Source organism: Rhea americana, unplaced genomic scaffold (assembly GCF_003343005.1).
Source record: "Rhea americana isolate MKP2758 unplaced genomic scaffold, rheAme1 scaffold_424, whole genome shotgun sequence".
Lineage (NCBI taxonomy): Eukaryota > Metazoa > Chordata > Aves > Rheiformes > Rheidae > Rhea > Rhea americana.
In genome coordinates, this window is record NW_028186562.1 from 227,969 (window position 1) to 252,043 (window position 24,075).

At 49.1% G+C, this 24,075-nt stretch overlaps 1 protein-coding gene across 3 annotated transcripts in view; it reads left to right on the top strand.

Annotated features, from left to right (window-relative positions):
- The first annotated feature begins 118 nt into the window (after positions 1 to 118).
- The window catches only part of PPP2R5D (protein phosphatase 2 regulatory subunit B'delta), a 32,451-nt gene continuing 8,494 nt past the window's right edge, over positions 119 to 24,075 (top strand). The window contains exons 1-12 of one of the 3 annotated variants that reach the window (XM_085315252.1): positions 119 to 276; positions 7,602 to 7,809; positions 8,915 to 9,114; positions 9,536 to 9,646; positions 11,411 to 11,503; positions 12,036 to 12,166; positions 12,575 to 12,634; positions 13,346 to 13,454; positions 14,317 to 14,370; positions 17,207 to 17,377; positions 19,485 to 19,612; positions 22,636 to 22,737. In XM_085315252.1, the coding sequence (XP_085171378.1) occupies positions 142 to 276; positions 7,602 to 7,809; positions 8,915 to 9,114; positions 9,536 to 9,646; positions 11,411 to 11,503; positions 12,036 to 12,166; positions 12,575 to 12,634; positions 13,346 to 13,454; positions 14,317 to 14,370; positions 17,207 to 17,377; positions 19,485 to 19,612; positions 22,636 to 22,737 (1,502 nt within the window). In that variant the 5' untranslated portion in view covers positions 119 to 141. Of the gene's footprint in view, positions 277 to 2,108; positions 2,204 to 7,601; positions 7,810 to 8,914; positions 9,115 to 9,535; positions 9,647 to 11,410; positions 11,504 to 12,035; positions 12,167 to 12,574; positions 12,635 to 13,345; positions 13,455 to 14,316; positions 14,371 to 17,206; positions 17,378 to 19,484; positions 19,613 to 22,635; positions 22,738 to 24,075 lie in introns of those variants that run through there. The other 2 variants (XM_085315253.1, XM_085315255.1) reach the window with 2 other exon arrangements.

Here is a 24,075-nt window from a genome sequence, read left to right on the forward strand (position 1 = left end):
GCGGCCCCGGGTGGGACGGGCCGCCGCAGCCGCCGCGCGTCCCCGCAGCGAGTCGGAGATGCGGGCAGCGGGGCCCGTCCTGAGGCGGGGGGGTGGGTGAGGTCTGGGCCAGAGCGGAGCTGCGGGGTGCCTGGAGCGGCAATGTGGAAACTGCTGCGCAAGGCGAAGCATTCGCTGAGCCTCTTCTCGTCCTTTCAGGAGTCTCCCAAGGCCGCGAAAAGCGCCGCCAAGGCCGCCAGCAGCGGGAAGGATGGCGGGGCAGAGAATTCGGACGAGGTAAGCAAGGCTCCCACCTTGGAGGCGGCAGCATGCCTGCGCCCCTCGGGCGAAGGATAACGTCCCTGCCCTCGCGTGCTTCAGGCCCGGCTGTCGGATGAGGTGTCTCACCCGCCAGCGCCCTAGGGAGTCGCTGAGAAGGTGGTCGCGAAGATTAAATTTAAGATGTAGCTGGATGGCCAGAAGGGAACGATGGCAGTGGAAGAGGCAGGATGAGGCTGGTGCCCTGCAGTGCTGGGRAAAAAAAAAAAAAAGAAAAAGGAAAGAGAGAGAGCGAGACACCGGGCCCAGCGCTCATCGAGCTGGCCGCAGTATGCTCAAGCTGGCCACAGAGGGTGAGGAGCCACCGTTAGCAAGAGGGAAAAAGCCCAGTGGATTGGAGCAGCTTCTGTGCTCCTGTCGGAACGAAGCAGAGCAAAGCACTGCTCCGTTGTGGCAGAGCGGGAGAGCGATGAGAAGCAAGGAAAAGGGAGCTTGTTCTTTTGAGGCGTTTTCTGAGCGCACAGGACTAGGAAATAATTGGTACGGCATCTGCGAGAGTAGCAGTAAGCTGCTAGAGATGAAACGGTCCTCGTGTAGTAGAACAGCCTTCCCTTTGCTCACAAAAAAGCAAGATCTGTATTCCCAGCTGCACAGAGACCCTTCTGATYGCGGTTTTGATGTTGCCGAGCTACCTGCATCAGGGCTGTCTCAGCGGAAAGTGAGACTGATAAGCTATGTCAAAGTTGGCAAAGATTTGGGTAAACTGGAGCTTTTCTGGTAGACTTGAGTTTGTTTGGCATTCAAATGATGTGGCTGTGGATTCTGAGACTTGGCTGCAGCAAAGTGCTTTATGCATGTCCAAGGAAACAATTTTTTTTTTAATAGTGCAATTTGGCAAACGAGCTGTGCCACTTTGCATCTGCAGAAGCCTGTCTTGTCTGGAACGCGTTGCACTTCTGATTTGGAGAACCAGGGATAGGAGATGTGTAAGACTGAATGAAGAGTAGGAGAAATCTGTAGTTCAGTGAAACAACCATAATCAAATTAAGGTTGTTTGGGAATCTCCTTGAAAGCATATACACATGCGGCTGGGTCTCAGATATTATCCATAGTACTAGCTACTCCATTTCAAGCTGTAAGCTGTGCTCATGCCTAAGCTGCAGCGTAGTCAGAAGCTGAGTTTGTTTGCCTTGGAGCAAGTGGCAGTTTTGTAGGTTCTTTTACTACACTCCATCCTAGTCATGGCCTCTGCCCGTTTTATTCTGTGTGTACAGCTGAGCACTGCTTGCTGGAGGGCTGTCCAATGGCTCCAAGGAAGCAAGGGAAATCCTGCTTTGCATCACAGGGTCTGGTCTTACCTTCTATTTATTTAGCGCTCTGTCTGCTGAGTTCACAGCTCTGGGAAGAGGAAGGTAAGCCTGGATCTCGCAACACATGGGTGATGGACAGCTGTCAAAGCAGAGTGGGCTGATGTCCCTGTCCAAATCAGCGGGGGCTGTTGTGCTGCTCTCCTAGTTACAAAAAGTGCAGTAGGAAAGGAAGAACAGTGCAGGTCGTGAGCTTCCTTTCATGACCTGAAATAGCCCATAATGTCTGCCTGTTCTTGAGTGCAGAAGAAACTTAGAAGCGATGTGTCTAACCTTCCCTCCCACCAAACATACCCTGCCACTTCCTCATACCCCAAATTAAATCCAGCCCTTCTTTAAGATGGAAGGCTGGGTCTCCTTTGATCATAAGAACAGAGAGCAGACACCTCTGCAGGCTGCTGCYGCCACAGGTCTCTTCTTCCTTTCCCTTTTGAGGTTGCAGTGAAGTTTGTTCTCTCTCAGTGCTTTCCTGTCTCTGGACTGCTCTGCTGCAGAATGGAAGAGAACTCTTTGCTTGATAAGAAGAAATGTATGCCAGTTTGAATGCAATTTTCCTGCTCTTCAGGAAGCACAGAAAGGTATTCTGACTTTCACTCTGGGGGACCCTGAGGAATTAGATCTGTGTGCTGAGAGTGAGATTCCTGCCTTGTGTCAGAAGTCAGAGGGAGTTTGTGAGGGTTTTGTGCCCTGGAAATTCCCCTGTGGGGTTTTGTGCCCTGGAAATTCCTCCACAGAGTTATAGTTGTTTGGCTGCCTTTCCTAGCATGAAAGTTATGTGTGCCAAAGAGAATTTATTTTTTTCTTCAGCTCTCATTAGAGGCTTAATGTGTTTGCGCAGGAGAAGAGCATCTAGGCAGTCCTCTTCCAGTATGTGCTCCCCTCCCTCATGTCATGATCCAAGGAACGGAGGAAGACTCGCAGCCCTAATTTGTCCAGGCACCAGAAAGTTGCGAGTTGTTTTGCAATCAAGCTGTTGGCTAGTGGAATGAGTAGAGCTCCACAAAGAGCAATGYAGGTCTGACAGACCTGAGCAAGTACAGTGGACTAAGACCTCCTGTGGGGATCTTCGGCAGGGTGATGAAGAGGATGGGAGTCAGCCCAGAAACTCTTAAGCATCAGTGCTTCGTTCTTTGCAGCAAGCAGCTGTTGGTGCAGCTGATGTGGAAGGGCAGATATGTTCAAAAGGAGTCTGAGATCCTTACAAGAGAATGGAAATATTTGAATTCACTTGTGATTACGGGTGTAGTGCAATGATGGGGGAAATGAAAGGGGGGTTCCTGCCCTGTCTTCACTTACGCTTGTTCTTGTAGCTGCCCAGTGCAGGGTGAAGCCATCTGAGGTGAAGAGACAGCTGTGCCTTGCCAGCCCTTGGTTTTGGAGGGGCCTGGTTTGCCTTGGAAGTGACAGGAGCAGTGGAGGGAACATGAGAGCAGGGAGTGGGAAAGAGGGGTTGTTTTTTGTTCTCCTCCTTCCCTCCCTCTCCCCCACCCCCTGACATGATGAAAATGAGTGGAGAGAATTTCTGTGTAGCTATTTAAGGAGGAAAAAAGAAATAATATCAAAGACAGGTCAGTGTTAGTTGTGAGGATGAGAAAGAGTTATTCCTCCTAGCCAGAAAGACTGGGAGAGGCAGCTAGGTGGGGAAGAATTAATGACCTGGAAGTAGGAGCAGGAATTAGCAGCAGTAAAGAGGAGAGAGGAATTACTCTGCAGCCTCAAGGGCAGGTTGGAGCCTCACAGATGAGATTGCAGCTGTGGGAGAGGGTGGTTCTTCTCACTGAGCTGCTGTATTACGTGTTTTGCAGATATCTCCACAGGGCTTGTTACTGCAGTACCTGGAGCTCATTAGTCTGAGAAAGGCTTTTCAGTGTGTTGATACTTCTGAAGCAGAGAGCTTGATTTGAATAAGGAAGCTGTGGAACGACCGGCTGAGAAAGAGAGCAGGTACTGACTTGAGGCATGGGAGGGGAACAGTCATCAGAGGAGGAGCTGAGAGCAGATCTGGGCTGAGGAGCTTGGCAAGCATGGGATGCTCAAGGGACCGGTGAGGCAGAAGGGCTTTCCAAGTGACGAGGCAGCCAGCTGCAGCAAGAGTGCTTGCAGAAGTGAGGTCATGGGTGGGTAGGAGAGCAGAGGAGAAGCTGATGGTGAGAGCTCGAGGTGTCTAGAGGAGAGAGTCTGTGTCCCAGGGAGCTCGGGATGCAAAGAAATAGCATAGAGGGAGGGCCAGGGCTTGGGGCTCATTGACTTGCACAGGCAAATCCCTAGCAGGAAGGAGGGGTGGTGGGAACCAGAAGGGAGGAGGAAGCGCTGTGAAGCCAGGGAGCCTGTGCCTGGAGGACCTCCAGCGTGGTTGCAATTGGGGCTGGCCAGTTTTGTCAGCATGAGCATCCTGCTCTGCCGCAGTAGGAGAGGTGGGGCTGCTGCACCGTGCTTGGATGTGCTGCTTTGTGCCATTCCCCTCAGCCTGGTCGTCTCGGCACGCGCAGCCCGCTCTGACAAACAGCATCTCCCAAGAAGCTGACTCTGCTGTGGTGGCGCAAGTCCTGCCTGGCAGGAAGAGGGCTGAGCCCGCTCAGGTAGGAGATGTGTGCCTGCAGCCACGCAGCGGCCAGCTGGTGTTGGACGTCAGGGAAACGGTTTGCGAGGTTGGTACCTGTGTGTTAAGAGAGGAGCTGTCCGCTTTAGCAGTCTGCTGTGTTTTAAAGGCTGGAAACTTCTGAGAAGAAAATATTTTCAAACTTTAAACAAACCTCTTCTCTCCTGATTCATGTGACCAAGGCAGGAGAGGCTGAAGGCAGGACAACAAGCCTGCTATAGGAAGTGCCTCATGAAAGCAAGTATTCAGCCTGATGTTACCAAGCCCCTATAGAAACAGTCCTTCCTAAAACCCTCCAAACAGTGCGACATATAAATGTGTGACCCTCCCCAGTCCTCCAAACAAGCTGTCTGTTCAGACCTGTGCCTTAATCAAAGGGACGGTCTGGATTTTATCTGTATTTTCTCACAGAGATTTTTCTCTGGGAAAACATGTGTATGTGATTTTTTTTTTCCCCTGTGTGTGTGTGTGTGTGTGTGTGTGTGTGTTTCTGTCTGTCTCTTAAATAACTAGCAGTTAAACCTGAAGATGTTTCATGTTTGTTCCTGCTGTCTATTCAGGACAGTTGAAGCTAGTGGGAATGGCTTTCCTGGACTCCGAGTGAAGCCACTTTGGCTGTAACCTGTTAGCACGCCGTACGCATGCTGTGCTGGAGTTATTTCCCTGTGGCCATTTCTGAGCAGGTGGAGAATGCAGAGACCTGTCCCATCGGCACCAGATGCCTTTTGGGAGAATGTGTCCTGCTTCCTCCAGTGTCATCTGGGAGGCTGCTGATGTGTCTTTTGTTTCTGTCTGTGCTGTCTTTCTCCACTACAGTCCTTCTCTGGTGTGGAAGGAGAGTGATAGAGCATACAGGACTAGCCTGCCCAAAAGTGTTTGGCAGCCCCTGAGTGGCTAAAGCTGCTCTGATTCTCAAATATTGAGAGTGAGGAATGAAGTTTTCCTCCCTGGAGGGTTTCTAGCAAGGATACAACCTGACTTAGCTGTTGGTCCCTCCAGAGGAGAGACCAATGCGCAGGATTAATTGCCTCCTGTTTGTAGCCTGCCCCCTTCTTGCTGGTAGACACAGTTGTTTTCATCACATGGCTCATCTTGCTCCCTCCTCTGACCATTGAGCAGTGCTACTGCGTGCAAGGAATTGGATCAAATCTAAACTGGGAAGAGTTTAAATCCTGTTGTCTCCCTCAGTCTTGGCCTGGACCTGAGTTTGAAACACAGCTGTTAGGTTTAAGACTTCCTTCAAGCAATCCAGAGCAGAATCAAAATGCTTCTGGTTTCTGCTTCAGAGTAATGTTTTGACAAAATAATTGGTGTCCCGTGTTGGGACCTGTTCTTTACAGGGAGTCATTGCACTTGCTAGGATCTACAGAGCAGTGTTCCCTGGAGGTGATCTTTCCCGTTCCTCCCTTGCTGCCTCCTCACATGCTGTGGGTGCCTTAGCTCTTGCTATTGCACTGTGGTGCCTTGCTGCACTTCTCTGGAAAGAACTGGGACTTGGTTCAGGGTAAGGACTGTGCCTGTCGCAGGTAAGCTGCGGCCGAACTGCTCCTCGTGGGAAGAGACTGGCCGTATCTCATTTGGAGGAGAGCTCTGATGATCAGCTACGCTGATGCTTTCCCCGTAAGTCCTGCTGGTCAGTAGCTCAGGGAGGTGTGCTTTTGTACCTCTGTGCTGTGTGTGGCAGCTGGGAGTCTGTTGGGGAAGGAGGGGCGACTTCTGAGGATTTTGCCCTCCTCTGCTCCCCATCCGTGGCACTATCCCTGTTGGGTCCTGGATTGATTCACCCTGCAGCTCCTTGGCTTCGTGTGCCAGCCCAGGGGAGCTGGGAGAGCCTGGGAATGGGAGTGCTGTTGAGCTTGTGCCATAGAGCTGGAGTAGGCTGAGTGCTTTCTGCAGCTGAGCCCCCTGCTAGTGGGACTTGTGCTAGTGGGCTTGCTAGTGGGACGTTGCTCTCTCCGTTTTTTCATGTTATGTTTTCCAGTGTGAAACAAGTTGAGCCGGTGCGATGTTAGCTATTGAGTCATTAGGGCCTGAGTGGGAACTGACCCATCAGAGCTTCAGCCAGACTAGAACTGAGCTGAGAAAACACTGGCTTGATTTTCTGGTTACTTGCTAAACAAACAAAAATTAGGAAGGTGCCTCTCAAGTGCTCTTTAACAAACCTGAAGTGGAGAGAGTGGACCAGTGCTCCCAGCTGGTCTCTGAGCAGCCTGCCTGAGCCCATGGTCCCGTCGGCCATGCAGTCTGTGCTGTCCGTCCCAGCAGCGATGAACGAATTGGGTCCCTAGAACTATTTCTTAATGTTAGGTATGCCTTCCTCCATCAGCATGGCTGTTGTCCTCGCTCTGCAGCGTGCTCAAAATAACTGAGCGCTGTGCCCCTCTTACCTGGGTTTGCTGCTGAGCCCTTCTGTGTAGGTGAATATTGATGACAGCTTACCGACTGGTTATGTGTGAGTGCATCCCTTATGGATAGAGGGTATCTCCTCCTCAGTTTCCAGATGTACTAATGTACACCTTGGTGATACAAGAAGCAGTTGGTAGCAAGGCRTATGTCCTGCAAAGATCATGGATGCCTGCTCTGGAGGAAAGTACAGGTGATGCCTGTGGAAGAGGTCATATGGCTGAAGGGTGCGAGCTAGAAAAAGCCAACAGACGTGAAAAGCTCAGAGATCAGTGAGGCTAGGACAAAGTGGGGCCTGGGACGTGAGATTTGACTAGGCACTGATCTTGTAGAGCTGTGAGGAGCAGGAAGTAGCAGAGCGAAGCGTGTCAGAAATGGTCAATGGGAGTTATAGGCTGACCACTCCTGGTCTATAGATGCAAGGAGGATTTTAGCAGTATTCACTGTTGCCTTTTCTGGGCCATCATGTCTGATCGGTAACACCTACTGCTCTGCTTTCTCCCAGGTGGCTCCCTACAAGTAGGTAAGAAAGCAACTTGCTATTTTTCAAAAATTCCCTTTTCCGCATGTTGTACAAAGTACCATAACCAGAGGGAGCATCAGGCTGAGATCTCTGGACTACTAGGAAGTACTGAGACAAACAAGTAGAAATAAGAAAACTCTTATAACTTGTTGCAGGATGTGGCTTTGTTTGCCGTGTCTCTAGCATCCAGTGTGCTGTGGGGCTCTGATGCCTTCGTAGCACCTAGTGGAGCTGTGGGATATGCATAAAACTGATAATCGCTTTCAAAGTCTGCTGCAAATGCAATAAACTGACCTAGAGCCCTGCAGAAGCATGTGAGATGCAGTGAAATGCCAGTGCAACCATGAGAAACTTGCCTAGTTTCTTCAGTCCAGGAAGATGCTGACAGAATCTGATTGCTTGTGAGGCTTGTCGGTAAAAGATTACAGGTTGTTTTACTCTCTCTCATCAGGCCCAGCAGCCGCAGCAGCAGCAGCAGCAACAGCAACAACAGACAACTTCGAATAAGCGCCCGAGTAACAGCGCCCCCCCACCAACGCAGCTGAATAAGATCAAGTACTCAGGGGGACCCCAGATTGTGAAGAAGGAGCGTCGACACAGTTCCTCTCGCTTCAATCTGAGCAAAAACCGGGAACTGCAAAAGCTCCCAGCCCTTAAAGGTAAAGGGCCCTGCCTTCTCCAGGCAGACACTGGGGTGCAAGGGCTCCTTCCACAGTGACCCTTGCAGGGTCCTGCTAACCTACTGCTGGCAGTGTCACAGGGACAGCTCTGGGAAAGGTATCCGTCACAGACGTGGCAGCATGCTGAAAATTAAAAGGCTGAGGGTACTCAGTAGGAGCTGCATTACTCATCTTTCCATTTGAGCTGGTTGAAACTCTGCTGTTTACATTTATTTGGGGTTACTTCAGACTCTTCAGTAGGCTGTGCAGGAAGGTGAAGTGCAGAGACCTCAGTGCAGGATTTAAAGCAGGCTGGTTTTTGTTCCTACAGCCACTGGTTCCTGGGAGAGGACCAGGCCTCCTCCTTGCGTTTCTGTCACAAATTATGGTAGTGCTGTTAAACTTGTCCACATTAGGGCAATTGTCTAGCATTAGCAGTTAGTCTCCATAATGATACAATTAAACATGGCTTAAGCGCAGATGAGGAGAAAGCGTTTTCAGCAGTCACTCGACCAGACCCGTTGCTGACGCTGCTCGCGGCAACAGGCAGCTCTCTTGGGAGAGGTGACTGCCTCGCAGCTCAGCAGTTGTTCTGCAGATCAGAGTGCGTTTGCTTGGTTGGCCTTAGCAGTTTGTAATTTCCAGTGACAGCCTACCGAAAGTAGGATGCTGTTGATATCAGGCCTCTCTTCTGGGCTGCCTCCTCACAGGAGGGCTAGCTTGCAACGCACTCCGTACCGCCTCGTCACCAGAGATGGGGAGGGCATGGGTGTCACTGGTCTGAGATGGGAGCCAGTTGAGTGAGTAACTATTCCAGGGTAGTTTATCCTGAGAAAGGATTACTACTCATCAGATCAGAAACACCTGTCGTGTTTGAAATGACCTCGTGGAGTTGTTGCTCCAGAGCCCTGAAATCCCACTGCCTCTGTTGTCGCATCTTCATAGCKGGGAAATGTTGCCCCCCACCCTTCCTGCAGCAGCTGAAGGGGGACTGTGACTGGAGAGGGAGGGCAGGACAGGGAGTGGGGAGAGCGTGCAAATCTGAGCAAACCAGATAGATGTTCTGCCTATCTCCAAGGACAGATGTCCCTGCTTTCTCTGCCAGATGCTCCTCCGCATGAACGAGAAGAGCTTTTCATCCAGAAGCTGCGGCAATGCTGTGTGCTTTTTGACTTCATCTCTGACCCCCTCAGTGACTTGAAGTTCAAGGAGGTGAAGCGAGCGGGTCTCAATGAGATGGTGGAGTACATCACACACAACCGTGATGTTGTCACTGAAGCCATCTATCCTGAAGCTGTTGTCATGGTAGGACATGAAGCTGGTATTGTTTACATGCTACAGAAATGCGAATTATTCAGGAGAATGTGCTCGTGTGTGGGGGGACAGGGATTTTTTTCAGGAAGGAGTGTGACCCCAGCAGTACCTGTCCCTTGTTACCTGTCTCCCTGAAAGAGAAGGCGGCGAGAGGGGTGTGTGCACGTGCTTTGTCTGGGAGTATTTGGTGTGGACAGAGCTGGAAGTTTTTTATTCTTGGCATAGACTGAACTTGTGGGAATTTATGTGGAAGCTGTAACTCCATGGTTTCAAGAGGGAGCTGTTTGTGGGCTTGGCTATGCCAAGTCACAATGTGCTGCTCTGCGGTGAGAAATTTGGGAGGCCTTTGCTGCTGGGTAGGCCATCACCAGGTGCAGGAATGTGAACGATGCACTTTTTCTACTCATCTCAGTTTTCAGTGAACCTCTTTCGAACGCTCCCGCCATCGTCCAATCCCACAGGCGCGGAGTTTGACCCTGAGGAAGATGAACCCACGTTAGAGGCTGCCTGGCCACATCTTCAGGTGAGGAGGAGGGGGGAGGAGAATACAGATCTGGCATATTTATCTCTAGGAAGTGGAGAATCCATGGAGTGCTAGAGCCTGCCAGCCTCCTGCCCTGCCACCTGGCTGCCTCCCCCCAGCAACTGAGGGCTGCTGCATCCTGCGATGGGCCTGCTACCTACCCATGGGTCTGAGGTAGTTTGTAGGCAACATGGGCAGCAGGACCATCTTGGAAACAGGCTATAGGCTCTGTGCAACATTCACCTGTAGATGACGACAGTCCCTCATGGCACTGAGGTAGGCTGAAAGCCTTACAGAGTGTAGAGGGAGTTTTGCCAAATGCAGTATTTTATTCCCCCCCTGAAGGCCCAGGAGCCTCTGGGCTCAGCAGCATTAGAAGCTGGCGCCCTTGTCTGCTTCAGCACTCCTCTCATCCTGCTCTGAGAGGCATGTGGAAGGAAGAGGACTGCTTAGTGCTGAAGGAAAGCCTGTGCTGGCAGGCTCACCTGCTATCATGTCTCACTTGCACTGAATGTAATTCAGTTGTGTTAACTGGCAGCAAACATAAGAGCTGAAGAAGTCAGGGGAGGGAGGGGGAGGGTAAGGGGGCCAAAGATCTTTTAGCTGGGTTACTTGTCCTGGCAAAAGGACTTTATGACAAACCAGGTGAAAAAAGGATATGAAGGCAACGACAGATGTGGTTTAGCAGCTCTCCGAAGTAGAAACTGGGAAATAAGCTTATGAGGATCTCGCCAAGCACCTGCACAGAGATGGTGTCAGTCAGACAAAGGCAGAACAGGAGCTAATTGTTGTGAAGTGAAGCGAACAACACTGAAAGGAAGTAGGGTGCAGTACTGCAGTAGTGCAAAGTGGCTAACCACTACTGCGGCTGATGTAGGGATGAGAGCGCTGGTGGGAATGGCACATCAGGCACCAGGGTGTGGTGAATGCTGGGGAAGATTTGTTTCTTGCAGAGTGAACTCAACAGCAGCCATCACAGATTCATGGTAGTGGGTCTGCTGCTGAGGTTTGGTCATCACCTCACTGTTCCTGTGTTGTTGTCCTTGGCAGTTAGGCACAGGCTGTGCATGGGTGACCCCACAGCTCTTTCAATTCCAAAGTTAGACCCTTGGGGTGCAGTGCTCTTGTCTGGCCTGTTGATTTTCAGCTGTACCAGGCAGAGTCCTCCTGCAAGGGCTAGTCTGCTCCAGGGCTAACACTAGAACCAGAAATAACTGTTTCAACACTGGCTACCTTCTCAAAGGCAGTAGCTTTCACAGCCAAATGTGACACAGAGTGCAATGTGTGTGGCTTAGTGGGGCCAAACCAATCTTGTGACAATCCCCTGGAGTCAGAGGACCCAACATGTTTTCCTGGGGCACATCTTTTGTCTTTGCTTTTCTGTTCTTACTTAGTGAGTCTCAAAGCCTCTGCATGACCCGTTGTTTTCTCTTCTGGAGGTTTCTATTCTCTATCAAGACATGAGCTGAATATGGGAGAAGAGTTTCTCAGGGCTGATCTGAGTGGGTGTCTGTTGTCTTTGGTAGGACCTGAAATTATAAGATACCATGCAGACTTGGGCAGTTACCTGCCAATGGTGCTCTTGCCCATTAGAGCAGAAGCAGCTGAGTTGATCCCAACAGGTAGTAGCACAGATTCCCATGTTTTCTTTGCCACTATTCAGGCTTCCCAGCCTTTCCCTGAACCCTTAAGAGAAGAAAAACATGTAAAATATGAGGTAAGGTGTTACTTCTTTTAAAATGATCTCCCTCTCTTCCCCCGCAGCTGGTGTACGAGTTCTTCCTCCGTTTCTTGGAATCGCCCGACTTTCAACCAAACGTAGCCAAGAAATACATTGACCAGAAGTTTGTACTATCTGTAAGTAATCTTAGTCCCTGCCACTCTGCACCATCCTTTTGAAGGATGTGCGGCAGACATYGGGCAAGGCATTATGTAGATAGCACAGCTTTGTTGGCAGGTGCTCGATGATGGTTTTGTTTGTTTTATTCTCTCTGTCTTTCTCTCCCTCCTGTGTCCTTGCTTGAAAGAGCAGCCAGAATGGCTGAGCAGAAGGAGCAGGGAAAGAATGTGTATGAGTTGTAGTCTGTGAAACTCAGCACTCAATGTACGGGTGGAGAAGGGCACTGAGGGCCTAGCAGGGGAAGTGCAGGGACACCCAGCTTTGGAGGGAGTCCAGGCCGTCTCTGTGCTTCAGGAGGTGAACAGATGCTGATAGTTCCAGCTTGTGGCTACAGGCCTACATCTTTCAAGGAAGAGATCCCTGTGTTTGAGGTGCTGGAGGTGTCAGCTGGACTGGAAGACCAACCTTTGCAGAGCAGAAACACTGCCCACTGTAGCTTTGTCCAGGGGGGCAGTAAACAAGGTGCTGACGGAATTCCTCTCCCCACAGCTGCTGGATCTCTTTGACAGTGAAGACCCCAGAGAGCGAGACTTCCTAAAGACCATTTTGCACAGGATTTATGGCAAGTTCCTGGGTCTGCGAGCATATGTGAGGCGGCAGATCAACAATATATTTTACAGGTGAGATGTTTCTTGATGGCCCGGTAAGTGAATGGGACAATCCAGCGAGACAGATTGGGGGCACAAGGTTGTGATTCTGATGTTGGCTGTTATTAACCAAGTGACTCTGTCATGTCATAGTATTTTAATAGGGAGCATTCATCTGTGCTTAAAAGCAGTGAGGATTTGACAGTGCTAATTGTCTCCAGTGTACATAGTGAATATTAGGACTTATGGGCTTTAGCTTTTTTGCAGTGATGCTGATCTGGGAGCTGTGAATGGCATACTTGCTTCCAGCCTGCCCTGTCTGTTTGGAGCTCTTTTACTTACTAGGAAATTCCCTGTCTCTGTTGATTTTCCTTCCTTTTGCTTATCAAAATGGATTTGGCATTTTGGCAATGACCTCTCATATTCCTTCCTTTACTTTAGGTTTATCTATGAAACGGAGCACCACAATGGGATTGCAGAGCTGCTGGAGATCCTGGGGAGGTAAGGGCTCTTTTAGAAGTCCAGAAGGCCCCAGAGCATGTGAGACCTTCTAGCCCCGTGCACTGTGTAAGTTGGCAGTGCCTTCCCTCAGCTGTTCCTGCAGGAGCCACCTGTTCCAGGGAATCTCAGTCAGACAAAGCACACAGGAAGAGCACTCTTTGGCCTGCCCATAAATGTAGTGGTAGCATTCTCCCCAACCCGGATTTATCTACTGTTCTTTCAGGCCTGAGCCAGCCCTGCTTGCTCTCTTACGTCAGCAGGCAGTAAGGGAGAAGAGTGCTCCTTCGATGGGTTCACAGTGCTGAAGCAGTTCTCCATAACTTCAACTGCCCTCCTGTTGGGTGATCCTCTTACGCTGCTGTCCTCTTATTGTAAAGCACAAACTTCTGGGACCGGGCTCTCTCTGTGCTGGCCTTCCCAGAGGCTCTGTTTAGTTATGGGATCTGGTGTGAGAAGGCCTGTGCTCAGCCTGGCGCAGGATACAGCCGAGCCCAGGCTCAATCAGAGGCATTTCCCAGCTATGCTTGCAGAGGAATCATGCTCTCACTGAGCATAGTGTGCAGGGTTGAGCCCCAGAAACTGTATTCCTACCGCTGAGTGATTTCTGGAGAAATACAAATGAGAGCTAGGGCAAGCCACTGAGTCTTTGGGGTGAGAGCTCTTGTATTTCTGCTGGGTAAAGACATTGATGAGACTTTCGTTTCTTCTCAGCATAATCAATGGGTTCGCTTTGCCTCTGAAGGAAGAGCACAAGATGTTCCTCATCAGGGTCTTGTTACCACTGCACAAAGTGAAGTCTCTAAGTGTCTACCACCCACAGGTGAGAAGTGCTTCAGATTTTCAGGGCAGAATGTGCAAAAAGCAGGTGTTTAGTCTTGCTTGTAGCGAGGCTATATTGTACAAAATTCTTACTATGAGATGTTTTGAGTTCTGCGCTAGTCTCTCATATAGTGATCTGTCCCTGTCTCACAGTTGCTGGGCCTGTTTGTGTGTGTGTGTGTGTTACATCGCTGGCTGATAGGAGGGTATCCTGCTGTGTCCTGCTGGCCTGACTTTCTGGCCTGCTGTGTCTTTTGGTCCTGGAGACTTGTATCTGGATCGTACTGAAACCACAGAGAGATAATTCTGAGCTCCAGTCATCCACCTGTGTGGGTAGTATAAGCATCAACAGATAGCAGTTGTTGAGATATGCAGAGAAATCAGTGTGCTGAGCATTTAGCCTAACAGGGAGATTAATTTCTTGCCCTTTAGTAGTCATAATAGAGGAGAGGATCAGGACTCGGCCCAAGAAGTTAAAAATAAATAAATAAATAAAGTAAAGCTTGGAGGCTGATCAGTGATGTCTGCTCTCCTGACCTTGTTTTTTGGGGGTTGGGCTTTGTGATGATCCAGTTTGTTCTCACCTGTGCATGCAACTGTGCTTGCATTTGAATGTGTTTGCTGCAGATTGCTCTAGGTGGTTCAAATTTTACTCCTTTAAGCTGTGCGCATGTCCTAAGGCTCAGTTCCTGTTGACTTGGTCTTAGTGAACCTTCACTTACTGTCAAAAGAACTGGATTTCTTTGGAGCTGCAACTGTCTGCTCATCACACACGTAACAGAGGGCCTTGTGTGGCTTCTAGGCAAGCCACAAGCTCCAGTACACTTGAGGAAGCTCTAATCTTGCCCTGCTCTTTCCTACAGTTGGCCTACTGTGTTGTGCAGTTCTTGGAGAAAGACAGCAGCTTGACAGAGCCGGTGAGTAACCATTATTAATGTCTGTATGTCAGTTGTGTCCCCAAGAGCTTCGCAGCTTCCTTAGAGTGCAGCAAGGGCAAAAAGAGCCGGAGAGCCTGCAAGCCACCTGGATTGTTCACTAAACTTGCCCAGTGCCCTGCAAATGGGTGCTGACCTGCTTTTCCAGCCCTAGGGCAGGAAGGACCGTGCTGCTCATGTGCAAGCCTTTTGTGTTCTCTCCTGAAAGCTTCAGGAAGGTGGATTATGATGTTACTTTGTGCTTCAGATCTTGGGGTAGCAGAAGGAAAACTATACGAAGCCACTCAGTCGGGACAGGGCTTTCAACTATCGACAGATTCTGAAGAGACAAAACAYGCGGCCGTCTGACCTCTGAGGGAACCAGTGTGATCTATCAGGGACTCCAAAATGTCACCCCAGACTGCCAGACTTGGCTGAAAAACTGGGGTGAGGTTAGGAACTGGGACCAGGTGGTCTATTTGGGCAAGCCACTCTTCTTTGGTCAAAGTATTCACCTTCCTGCTCTAGCATCAGTATGTTACCTCTGTGGTGTTAAGGCACAGCATAGACACATTTACCTTCAGGACATAACACTGTGAATCAACAAGTTCTAAAATGTGTGAGCGATGTAAATGGAAGCCTTGGTGTAGTCCGGTTAATGGTGCAAGGCCTGCAGCACTAGCCAGTCTATATTTTGGCTTGGCAGAGGGTACAAGCAGGAGACAAACGTTTCTCACCCACTGCAGGACAGGAAGATAAGTTTGTTGAAAATGCCTTCTACAGAGTTAAGCTTTGTAGCCTCCAAACAGCAGATGGCCATAGAACGTGTGCTTGTGTCAATGTGGCAGGGAGCACGAGAAAGTGTTTGCATTTTAATGAATAACACTAGCTGGGGTTGTTCTGTTCTGTGGCTGAAATGCGTGCATTCGAGGTGAGCCTGGCTGTGCTCAGTGGAAGCTGGTCAGCTGTTGTCAGCTTTCTGGCTCCACAGCTCCGACATCAGCAGTGCTGAACCAGACCTCCTTACTTTTCTCCTAGATTTGGGTCCTCCTTTTCCTATGTTCTTAGAAGCCTGCTCTGAAGCAAATTGCAGAGAGTAGCTTCCTGATCACACTGAGTACTTCCTGTGACTCAGGCCCAGGGGCCTCCTGCCAAAGCACTTACTGTGGGGTGAGGGATGGGAGAGAAACAGAATCTGTCAGTGCTTCTGAGGTTCATTTTGCAACTTCTTCAAACAGCAAAGCTTCATAGCTCATGACTGCTTACTGTGTTTTGGTTATTGACCTCCCTGGATTAGAGACCCAGGTCTGGTTTGATRCTTGTGAATACCAGTGGGATGACCCAATTTCATTATCTTCAGTGGCCATTGCATTAGGTCCCAACCAGACAGATCAAGGCAGTATTGCCACAGATTGTGTCTCGTTGAAGTGGAAGCATCCTGCTGTGAACGTTTTGAGTAGACTCCTGATGTAGCGGAGGCTGTTGAAGTCCTGAAGAATTACAGGGCTTGTGCATCAGCAATGAATGCTCTGAGAACACTAGGAGAAGTTGCCACTGGCACTGGAAGGAGACCAGATCGCTCACTGGGTCCGAACCCACTTAGAGCATACCTCCCAGCAACTTGCTCAGCAAGGCTCAACATGGTAGCTGTTGCACTACAGCAATCTGAGCAATTGCCAGGTGAGCAAGGCATCAAACATGCTCAGTAATAACAAAGACAGACTTGACACAGCTCGCACCACCTTAGCTGTAGGAGAAATTGCCTCTGAGTCACTGAAGCTAACTCCTGCTTGAATGGCAGATCTGAATAATGACAAACACTGCAGATGCCAAACTGCTGGCTGCTCAAGCCTTGAGTCGATGGAAACATAGCGCTCAGATGTTCCTGATCTTTCTGTTGCTTTGCCCACTACTGTCCCTCCACTGCGAACTTCCACTCCAGTGCTAACTTCAAGATCAGCTTGCTAAAGTACACAGAACTTGAGAGAGCGGCTCTTACCACCAGTTTTGTCTGCAGTTCACATGGAGTGAACTTTTCTGTGAATGCCATATCAATGGCCCTAGCAGAGCAAAGGTATTCAGTGTCTTGAATCCTGTTTTTGACAGTGCCTGGAAGCAGAAGGGTAGGGAAGGAAGGAGGATTTAAAAAAAAAGATAAAATCGAGTGAAGTATAGCCCTTCCTCTGGTAGATTTTTCAGTGTCTTTTAAGCAGTAGTTTAAAGACTTCCTCAGACAGAAGTTGCATTTGTACTGCCAAGTTTAAACATCACCACTGGGTGTAGCCTCCATAAATTGTCTAATCCCTTCTGGAACCCATTTGGACTTTGTCTCCACCAAATCTTGTGYGAATGAGTTCCATAATCAGGTACTTTTTTGTGAAATGTTTATTTCTTTTTACTTGTCTTGAACTTGTCACTGCATTATTTATTGGGTGCTCCCTGGTGTTCAAGTTCTGAGATGTATTGGATAATGATTCTCTAGTCACATCCAATTTCTGATTTTTGTTGGTTGATCTTCCCAAGCTTGACTGATTGCTGCTCTGCGCTGTCTGTCAGCTCCTGCCCGCTTTGGCTTGGGAGCCTTCCTTTTTAGCCTGTCTTTGGAAGAAATTGCTTCTAGGCTTTGTGAATGCAGCAAGTTGTCAGAACAATTGCAGCCTGGGCTGCCTTGCTCTCCTCTGCTTTCTTCCCTGGGAACCTACGCTGGCTCTCTGAGAATGTTCTCTTTGCATCTGTTACTTTCTCTCCCCTGCTGTTGTGACCAAACCTTTAAAATCTTACTTCATAGCTGGTGTTAACTTTAGACCTCTGATGTTGTATGTGTACCCCTTATGCTCAGGTGATCGTGGGCTTGCTGAAGTTCTGGCCAAAGACTCACAGTCCCAAGGAAGTGATGTTTTTGAATGAGCTAGAGGAGATCCTGGACGTGATTGAGCCCTCTGAGTTTGTGAAAGTTATGGAGCCCTTGTTCAGGCAGTTGGCCAAGTGTGTCTCCAGTCCGCACTTCCAGGTGGGTTCCAGCTTGGGGAGGGAGCGGGGCACTGACTTGCACCCCACTTGGCATGTGAAGGTGAGACTACAGTTCTTGAACTTGTCTTATGAGTCAGTGGCATGTGGAGATGTGACCAGGGTGACTACTAGGGGTGAAATGTGGTGGGATCAGTGAGGTTCCCCCACCATATAACAAGCTTATCCAAAGTGAAAAGTAGGCTAATTTTGAGCTTTGAGTGCACTCCATCCTGCTGCACTGTGCTTTCCAGCACCATGTGCTACAGCAGCCTGAAGCTGGAGCAGAGATGCTGTACCACCTCCTGTTTTGGCTGGCAGATGCTGCAGAGGAGATCCATCCAGCATCACCATGTTGAGTAAAATGAAGCTGGCTGCAGTATTGGAGTGAGGCCAGCCAAAGCTGGAATGACAAAGCATCTTCTCTGCTTTTATTAATCTGGTGTAGGTGATACCAAGTGAGGTATAGTGAAAACACCAGAAACTGCTGCTTCTTTCCTTGCTTCCACTGAAAGGAAGATGACTGTAGTACCAGGCTAAAAGAATCTCCTTGRCTGGTAGTCTTGGGGTTTAAAGTCTCCAGGGTAGAAGGACCTGCTAGCAGCTCCTAGAAGATGTTCTTGGCCTACTGCTTTAGGCTGACATGAAGAATGCTCTGGAAGAAGATATACTGCTTGCTGGTGAAGCACAAGGCTGACTCAGGTATGGGTGGGGTATTAAATAGTGACATATCCCTTCCCCAAAGTGAGCTTGGCTGCACAATGAGGCAGATAGACATCACATGCCTTTTGATACAGAAAGGTGTGCAGTCATTTATTTAGAAGCCAAAAATGAGGTCACTCATTTTTGAAAAAGATCACTATTTCCTGGAAAGAGTGACTCTGGAAGGGATGTGGGGAGCTTGATAGGAACTAGCTAGATGTAGATTCCTGGTGTGGTGCTGGGAACCAAAAGGCCAACGTGACCTTTGAATTTGGAAGTACAGTAGGGAACTAGGGATCTGGAATAGAAAAGAGCAAAAGCTAGAGGAAAGAAATCCTGTACCCCAGAGCAGTCCTTTTCTGCTGCCAGCTCTTTCAAAACAAGACTGAAAACCTGGGCAAGATGCAAACACTTCACAGCCTRAGGGAACAAATCCCAAAGGCTTCCCATACAACAAAGCTGAACAGTCTGTGTCTGCAGCTTGACAGAGAGCAAGATAGGAACTGACTTCTTGGTAAGCCTATGAGTGCCTTAGGAGAGAGGTTTCTACAGATCAGTTGCCTGTTAATCTAGCAAACAAAGGCTTGAGAAGATCTAATGGCTGGAAACCAAAGCTAGGTAAGCATGAACAGGAGATGAGTTTCACTTGGTCTACTCATGTGCAACAGTATGCTGAGSTGATGAAGTGAGTTCTCCAACAACTGAAATATAAAACTGGGACTAGATGTTGCTCTTCCTAGGTTTTTGTTATGTCATCCTTAAGTTAAGGCTAAATGCAGAAGAGTTGACCCACTAGTTTGGTGATCTGCATTACCCAGATTTCTGGTTAAATAGGAGGAATTGTGCTCAAATGTATCACTACGTAGAAACCTGTTAGACTTGTTTGACTTGTTAGACTTGTTAAAACAAGATGACTGCCCCCAAGGTTTTCCATATTTCCATCCACTTTCTTCAGCCAGGGTGAATTGTGGGCCTAGTGACAGAAGCATGCTCCAAAGTTCAGGGAGATGGTGTGTTGTGGAGGAGGCCAGGTAGGAACAGAGGTCCCCAGAGGCCAGTCTGAGGAAACACGGGATGCTTGGAGCTAATCTCCACTACAGTCTGAAGTGGATGACAGTGTTGTGCTCAAGTGTTGTGCAAATGGCATGGGAGTCATCAGTATATCAAGGTCRTGACGCTTCCCCAGGAAAGCAGGAAGAGTTTGGCAAAGGCCAAGGGAAAAAAAGTCAGAAGGAATGAATGGCCATGCCAAAGGTGAGATCAGCCCTGCTGCCTGAATTGCAGGGAAGCTGTTACCACTTAACCAAGCGGTGGTGGGCTCTGGGCTCAATACTGTGCACGTTGTCTGGGTGCACCATGAAAATTCCTAGAAGAAACCTCTCCAATGATGGGTTTCCCTCCCACTGCAGGTGGCAGAGCGAGCACTGTACTACTGGAACAACGAATATATCATGAGCCTGATCAGCGATAATGCAGCCAAAATTCTGCCGATCATGTTTCCAGCGCTCTACAAGAACTCCAAGAGTCACTGGAACAAGTARGTCTTTCTGCATGCCCTGACGCTTGCTGCGCATGCAGAATTGCTTGGCCCACCGATGCTCTCGGGGCATGCAATACAGTGCAGTGCTTGGTGTGGAGCCAGAGGGGATGTGACAAATGTGACAAGTACCATGATGGGGGAGAGCAACAGCAGACTGTAGCGGCTGGCGTCTGCAAGCACCTCGGTGGTCAGCTGATGCGAGGCCCTTGGGGCTACTGAATCTACTCAGAGTTTGATACCTGCGTATCTCTAGTGCTGCAGGTCTCAAGGTATGTTGTAGGTTCTCGAGCAGTTTTCTGGCTGCTCGCAAATTAGTAGTCACCCACTTGTTCTCCATGAGCAAAGACCTTGGCTAGTGCAGTGCCTGGCCACACTCGGGTGCAGGGAGTGTGGAGAAAGCAGAACCAATCAGGTGGATGTCCCATGCCGAAGTGCCTCCTGCATCCGCTCCCTCCGTACTAGTCTGTTGTATGGTTCTCCCCTCAGCACCCTACTAGCCTTTCTTCTGACTGCTTGTCCAGTTGATTCCTTGCCTGTTTAATTAAAGTTGTAAAACTCCTTTTCTTTTGATGAGTTAGCTGGAAGTAAGCAGGCTACAGCTGAGAGCCTAAAGTCTTCCAGCAAAAATACAGGAAGACACACACCTTTCCCCCACCCCAACCTGTATTCTAGAGGATGGGAAAAAAGGCAAAATAGTTATGTCTAGGGAGATGGGGCCAGGGCCTAAGAGTGTATTTTGATAGCAGAGGCAGAGTTGTGGGGTGAAACTCGTTCGGAGACTGCTGCTCTGTTGTCTCAGTACTTCCTTCCCTTCAGTACGTCAGGAAGCACAAACTTGAGGCACCCGTCGAGGATGCCCTAAAGAGTGGGGTGAATGTATTAACCTCTCCCAGGCAGAGCCTGTGCTCTGTCATCTGTGCTGTCTCTTGCTCCCCAACCCTTTTTGCTTTTGCTCTCTCGCTCCCCAACTCTTTCTGTATCTCTTGCTCTCTGCTGCTCTCTTTTTCTCTCCTTTACTGTCTGTCCTGCACTTTTCAGCTGAGCACTCCCACTGTGTACTCACGCGCTTGCTTTCCCTGCTGTGTGCTTTTGGGCCCATGCGCTCTCCACCCGTGCTTTTTCTTGCTCATTTTCTTGTTCAGATGCTTGCTCTGCCTCCTTTTTTTCACTTGCTCTCTTTCAGACGTGGATGGGCTTGCTCTCCCCCACTCATGCTCTTTTGCTGGTTCACTCTTGCTCTCTTCGACACTTTTTTGCTCCCTTGCTTTCCTGGGCTTATTCTTTCATGTGTGGACTCGTTTTCTCTGCTCACTCACTTTCTTCTGTGTGTTCTTCCTCAACTCTTTTTTACTCACTAGCTTTGCCACTGTTCACTCTTCATCTACTTTTTTAAAAAATAAAAAGCAAACTTTTTTTTTAAGCTCACTTGCTTGCTCACTCTGCCACGCTTGTTTTCTCGTGTGTGGGCTCAGTCTCCCCTGCTCTCTTCTTTGCTCACTTGCTCTCCCCTGCTTGCTTGCTCTGCTTCTGCTCTCTTTCTTGCTGGCTCTCTTGCGTTTCCTCTTTCATGCGTGGGCTCCCATGCTCTTTTTTGCTTCCTCACTCTCCCCTACCCATGTGCTTTTCTTCACCCGCTCGCTCTCCTGCTCACTGTTGCTCCCCTGCCTGCTCGTGCTTCCTGTCCCTCTTTCCCGTGTGCTCTTTCCCTCCCTCCCTCCCCGCTCTCTTTTTCTCTCCCTCTCTTTTGCACTGCCGCTCCCCGGCTCTGCAGCTCGTGCACTACGTGGCCCCGGTGCTCTTGTGCTCTCGCTTCCCCGTGCTCCCTGCCCCTGCTTTATCTCGCCCCCTCGCTGACGTGCTCCCCTCGCTCTTCCATGCTCTCCCCGTGTTGTCTCATGCGCTCTCTCCTTTGCTTGTTCTGGCCTGTGCTCTCTCGTGCGTGCTCTTTTGTGCACTTTCTCATGCTTGCTTGCTCTCTTTCTCACTCCTTTCTGGCATGTTCTGCCTCTCCTCTCTTTTTCTCCCTCTCTTTTTTGCATTCGCTCGCACATGCTTTGTGTCACATGCTCTTGTCGCGTGCTCTCCCTAGCTTTCTTTCCTGCTCTCTTCCGTTCCCTCACGAGATTCCTGCATGCGCTTTCCCTCGCATGCTCGTTTGCTCTCGCGTGTGCTCACCCTCTTGCTGGCTCTCTTTCGCTTGGGCTCTCTTGCGCTGGGCTCCTTGCCCTGCCTGGTCTTTCACTCTCCGTGGCGCTCGCTCTCTCACACGCTCACTCTCTTGCTCTCTGTTTCACTCGTTCCAATTCTCTCCATCTTTCCTAATTTTCTCTTTTCTCTTTTGCTCTCTTTCACTAGTGCGCTCTTGTGCTCTTTTCTCGCTTGCTCTTACGCTCTCGCATTCTCTCCTCCCATCTCTCCCACTCTCTCCCTTCCCCACACTCTTTTTCTCTCCCCTCTCTCCCTCTCCAGGGATTGCTGATGTGAAGGTGGCTTTTCTTTTGAGGTGCTCCTTGTGCTTGTTCCCACTTGTACGTGGCTATTGAGTACCTGTGTTCTGGACAACTTGGTGACAAAGCTCATAAGTGAACAGTGTTGGGCAGTGCAACAAAGCCGTCGTGTATCGCAAGATGAACAGTGTGATGCCTGAAAGCTAGATGATAAAACCCTCTTCAGAACAGTCTTGAGCAGATCCCTAGTGTCCTTCCTCTCTAGTCTCTGACCACAAGAAACAGCAGTGTGAAGGCCTGTTTCCTGACTGCAGCCATAAGGAGCGCARAGAGCGCCACATGAGGGGCTCTCTCTCTCTCCTCTATCTCTTCTTCTCTGTGCCATCATCTAAGGTCCTGGGTTTGTGGAGGGACATTTGTGAGCTAAAAACTGGGACAATGCAGAATTCTTTGGTCATGTTGCTGTAGTATATGAGTTGCTGTTGCTGCTGGCTCTTGTATGTGCTACCGGAGCTATCTGAGAACCTGGCGGATACCACTGTGACTTGTTCTGCTGTTCTGATCTCTTTGCAGGACAATCCATGGGCTGATCTACAATGCGCTGAAGCTGTTCATGGAGATGAACCAAAAGCTTTTTGATGACTGCACACAGCAATACAAGGCAGAGAAGCAGAAGTGAGTAAGAGGTTCTTGCCAAGTGATTTAAGCTCATCCTGKAGTCTCCTTGGGATACAGTAACAGCTGGTAGATGCCAGCAGGCAGAAGGGAATTGGAAAGGCAATGCAAATCACTGTCAAAAAGGAGGATTCCTCAGAAATGAGTAGGTGTAGGGATGAGAAGTAAAATGTGATATGAAGGTTAGATCAAATAAAAATCTTCTCTGCAGAAGCACATAGCTGGGAAAGGAGTAGCTGAGTTTGCTGGGTCATGAGGAAATAAATTGCGATGTGGAGGATGTAGAGTTTTGCACAGAAGCCTATGCTCTGCCTCAAAAATATTTACCAGCTTGTGTGTGTCCTAGTGACCCCAGTGGAATTCCTGCTGCTTTTTGAAGAGTCTTTTCTGCAGTAGGCATAATACATCTTTCACCCCACAGGATGCTTTTGATTTTCCAGGAAGAATAAGACCTAGAATTTCAAAGAGAAAATGATGGGAATAAATTCTTAGCTCAGCAAGTGCCTTTGCTACCATGATGTAAAGAGAAGTAATCTTACTTATTCTGCTTGCTTGCATTCATTTTGGTGATCAGATGACTTGGTCTCAGTGAGCTGAATCAAGTACGAAGGAAAATTTTCACTTTCTGGGTCAGTTTTCTGCTGGCTTAATGAACTGAAATACCRCTTCTCACATTCCTTGGTGAGCTGGGGCTGCCAAACGAGAGGAGGTGGGAAGAGCAGGATTACCCTGTTGGCAGTGGGGAGCCGTTAGAAACATTCAACTGTTTTGTGAAAGAGCAATAAATAGCAAAGCTGAGAATGTGAATCAGAGCTCGGAGATGGGTAACCTGCATAAGGAGATGTTGTTACATCTAAATTGGCAGCAAGAAAGATCTTTTCTTTTTTCCTGTTCTAGGGCATTTATCAAGCCCACCTCTAGGCGTTCACGTGTATTTTAAGTCAAAGTGATAGCACTACTTACTGTGAGGTCCGACCGGTGTTTCTCATCAGAAGCAATCCTCCCCCCAGCTGCTTACACCTGTGCTGAGCTGTTGAGGGTGAGACTCTTCCCAGGACTGTGTGGCTGGTGTAGGATTGCTCTGGAAAAGCTCAGCAAACCAGTTAGATCTCTGAGAAACGAATGGGTAGAGCTGTACTGGTTTGTGCTCTGGTTAAAAGATTACAATTCTCTAGTGCCGCTGCCTTTCAGGCCTCGGGAAAAACTTATGTTGGGTTTTGGTCAAGGATATACCTTTTGCTATTGTAGCTAACCAAGTTTGGTAAAACATTAATTGAAAGCTTTTTGCAGGGAGGGTGTTGAGGAGACACAGAGGTGGAGATATCTTTTAGCAGCTGA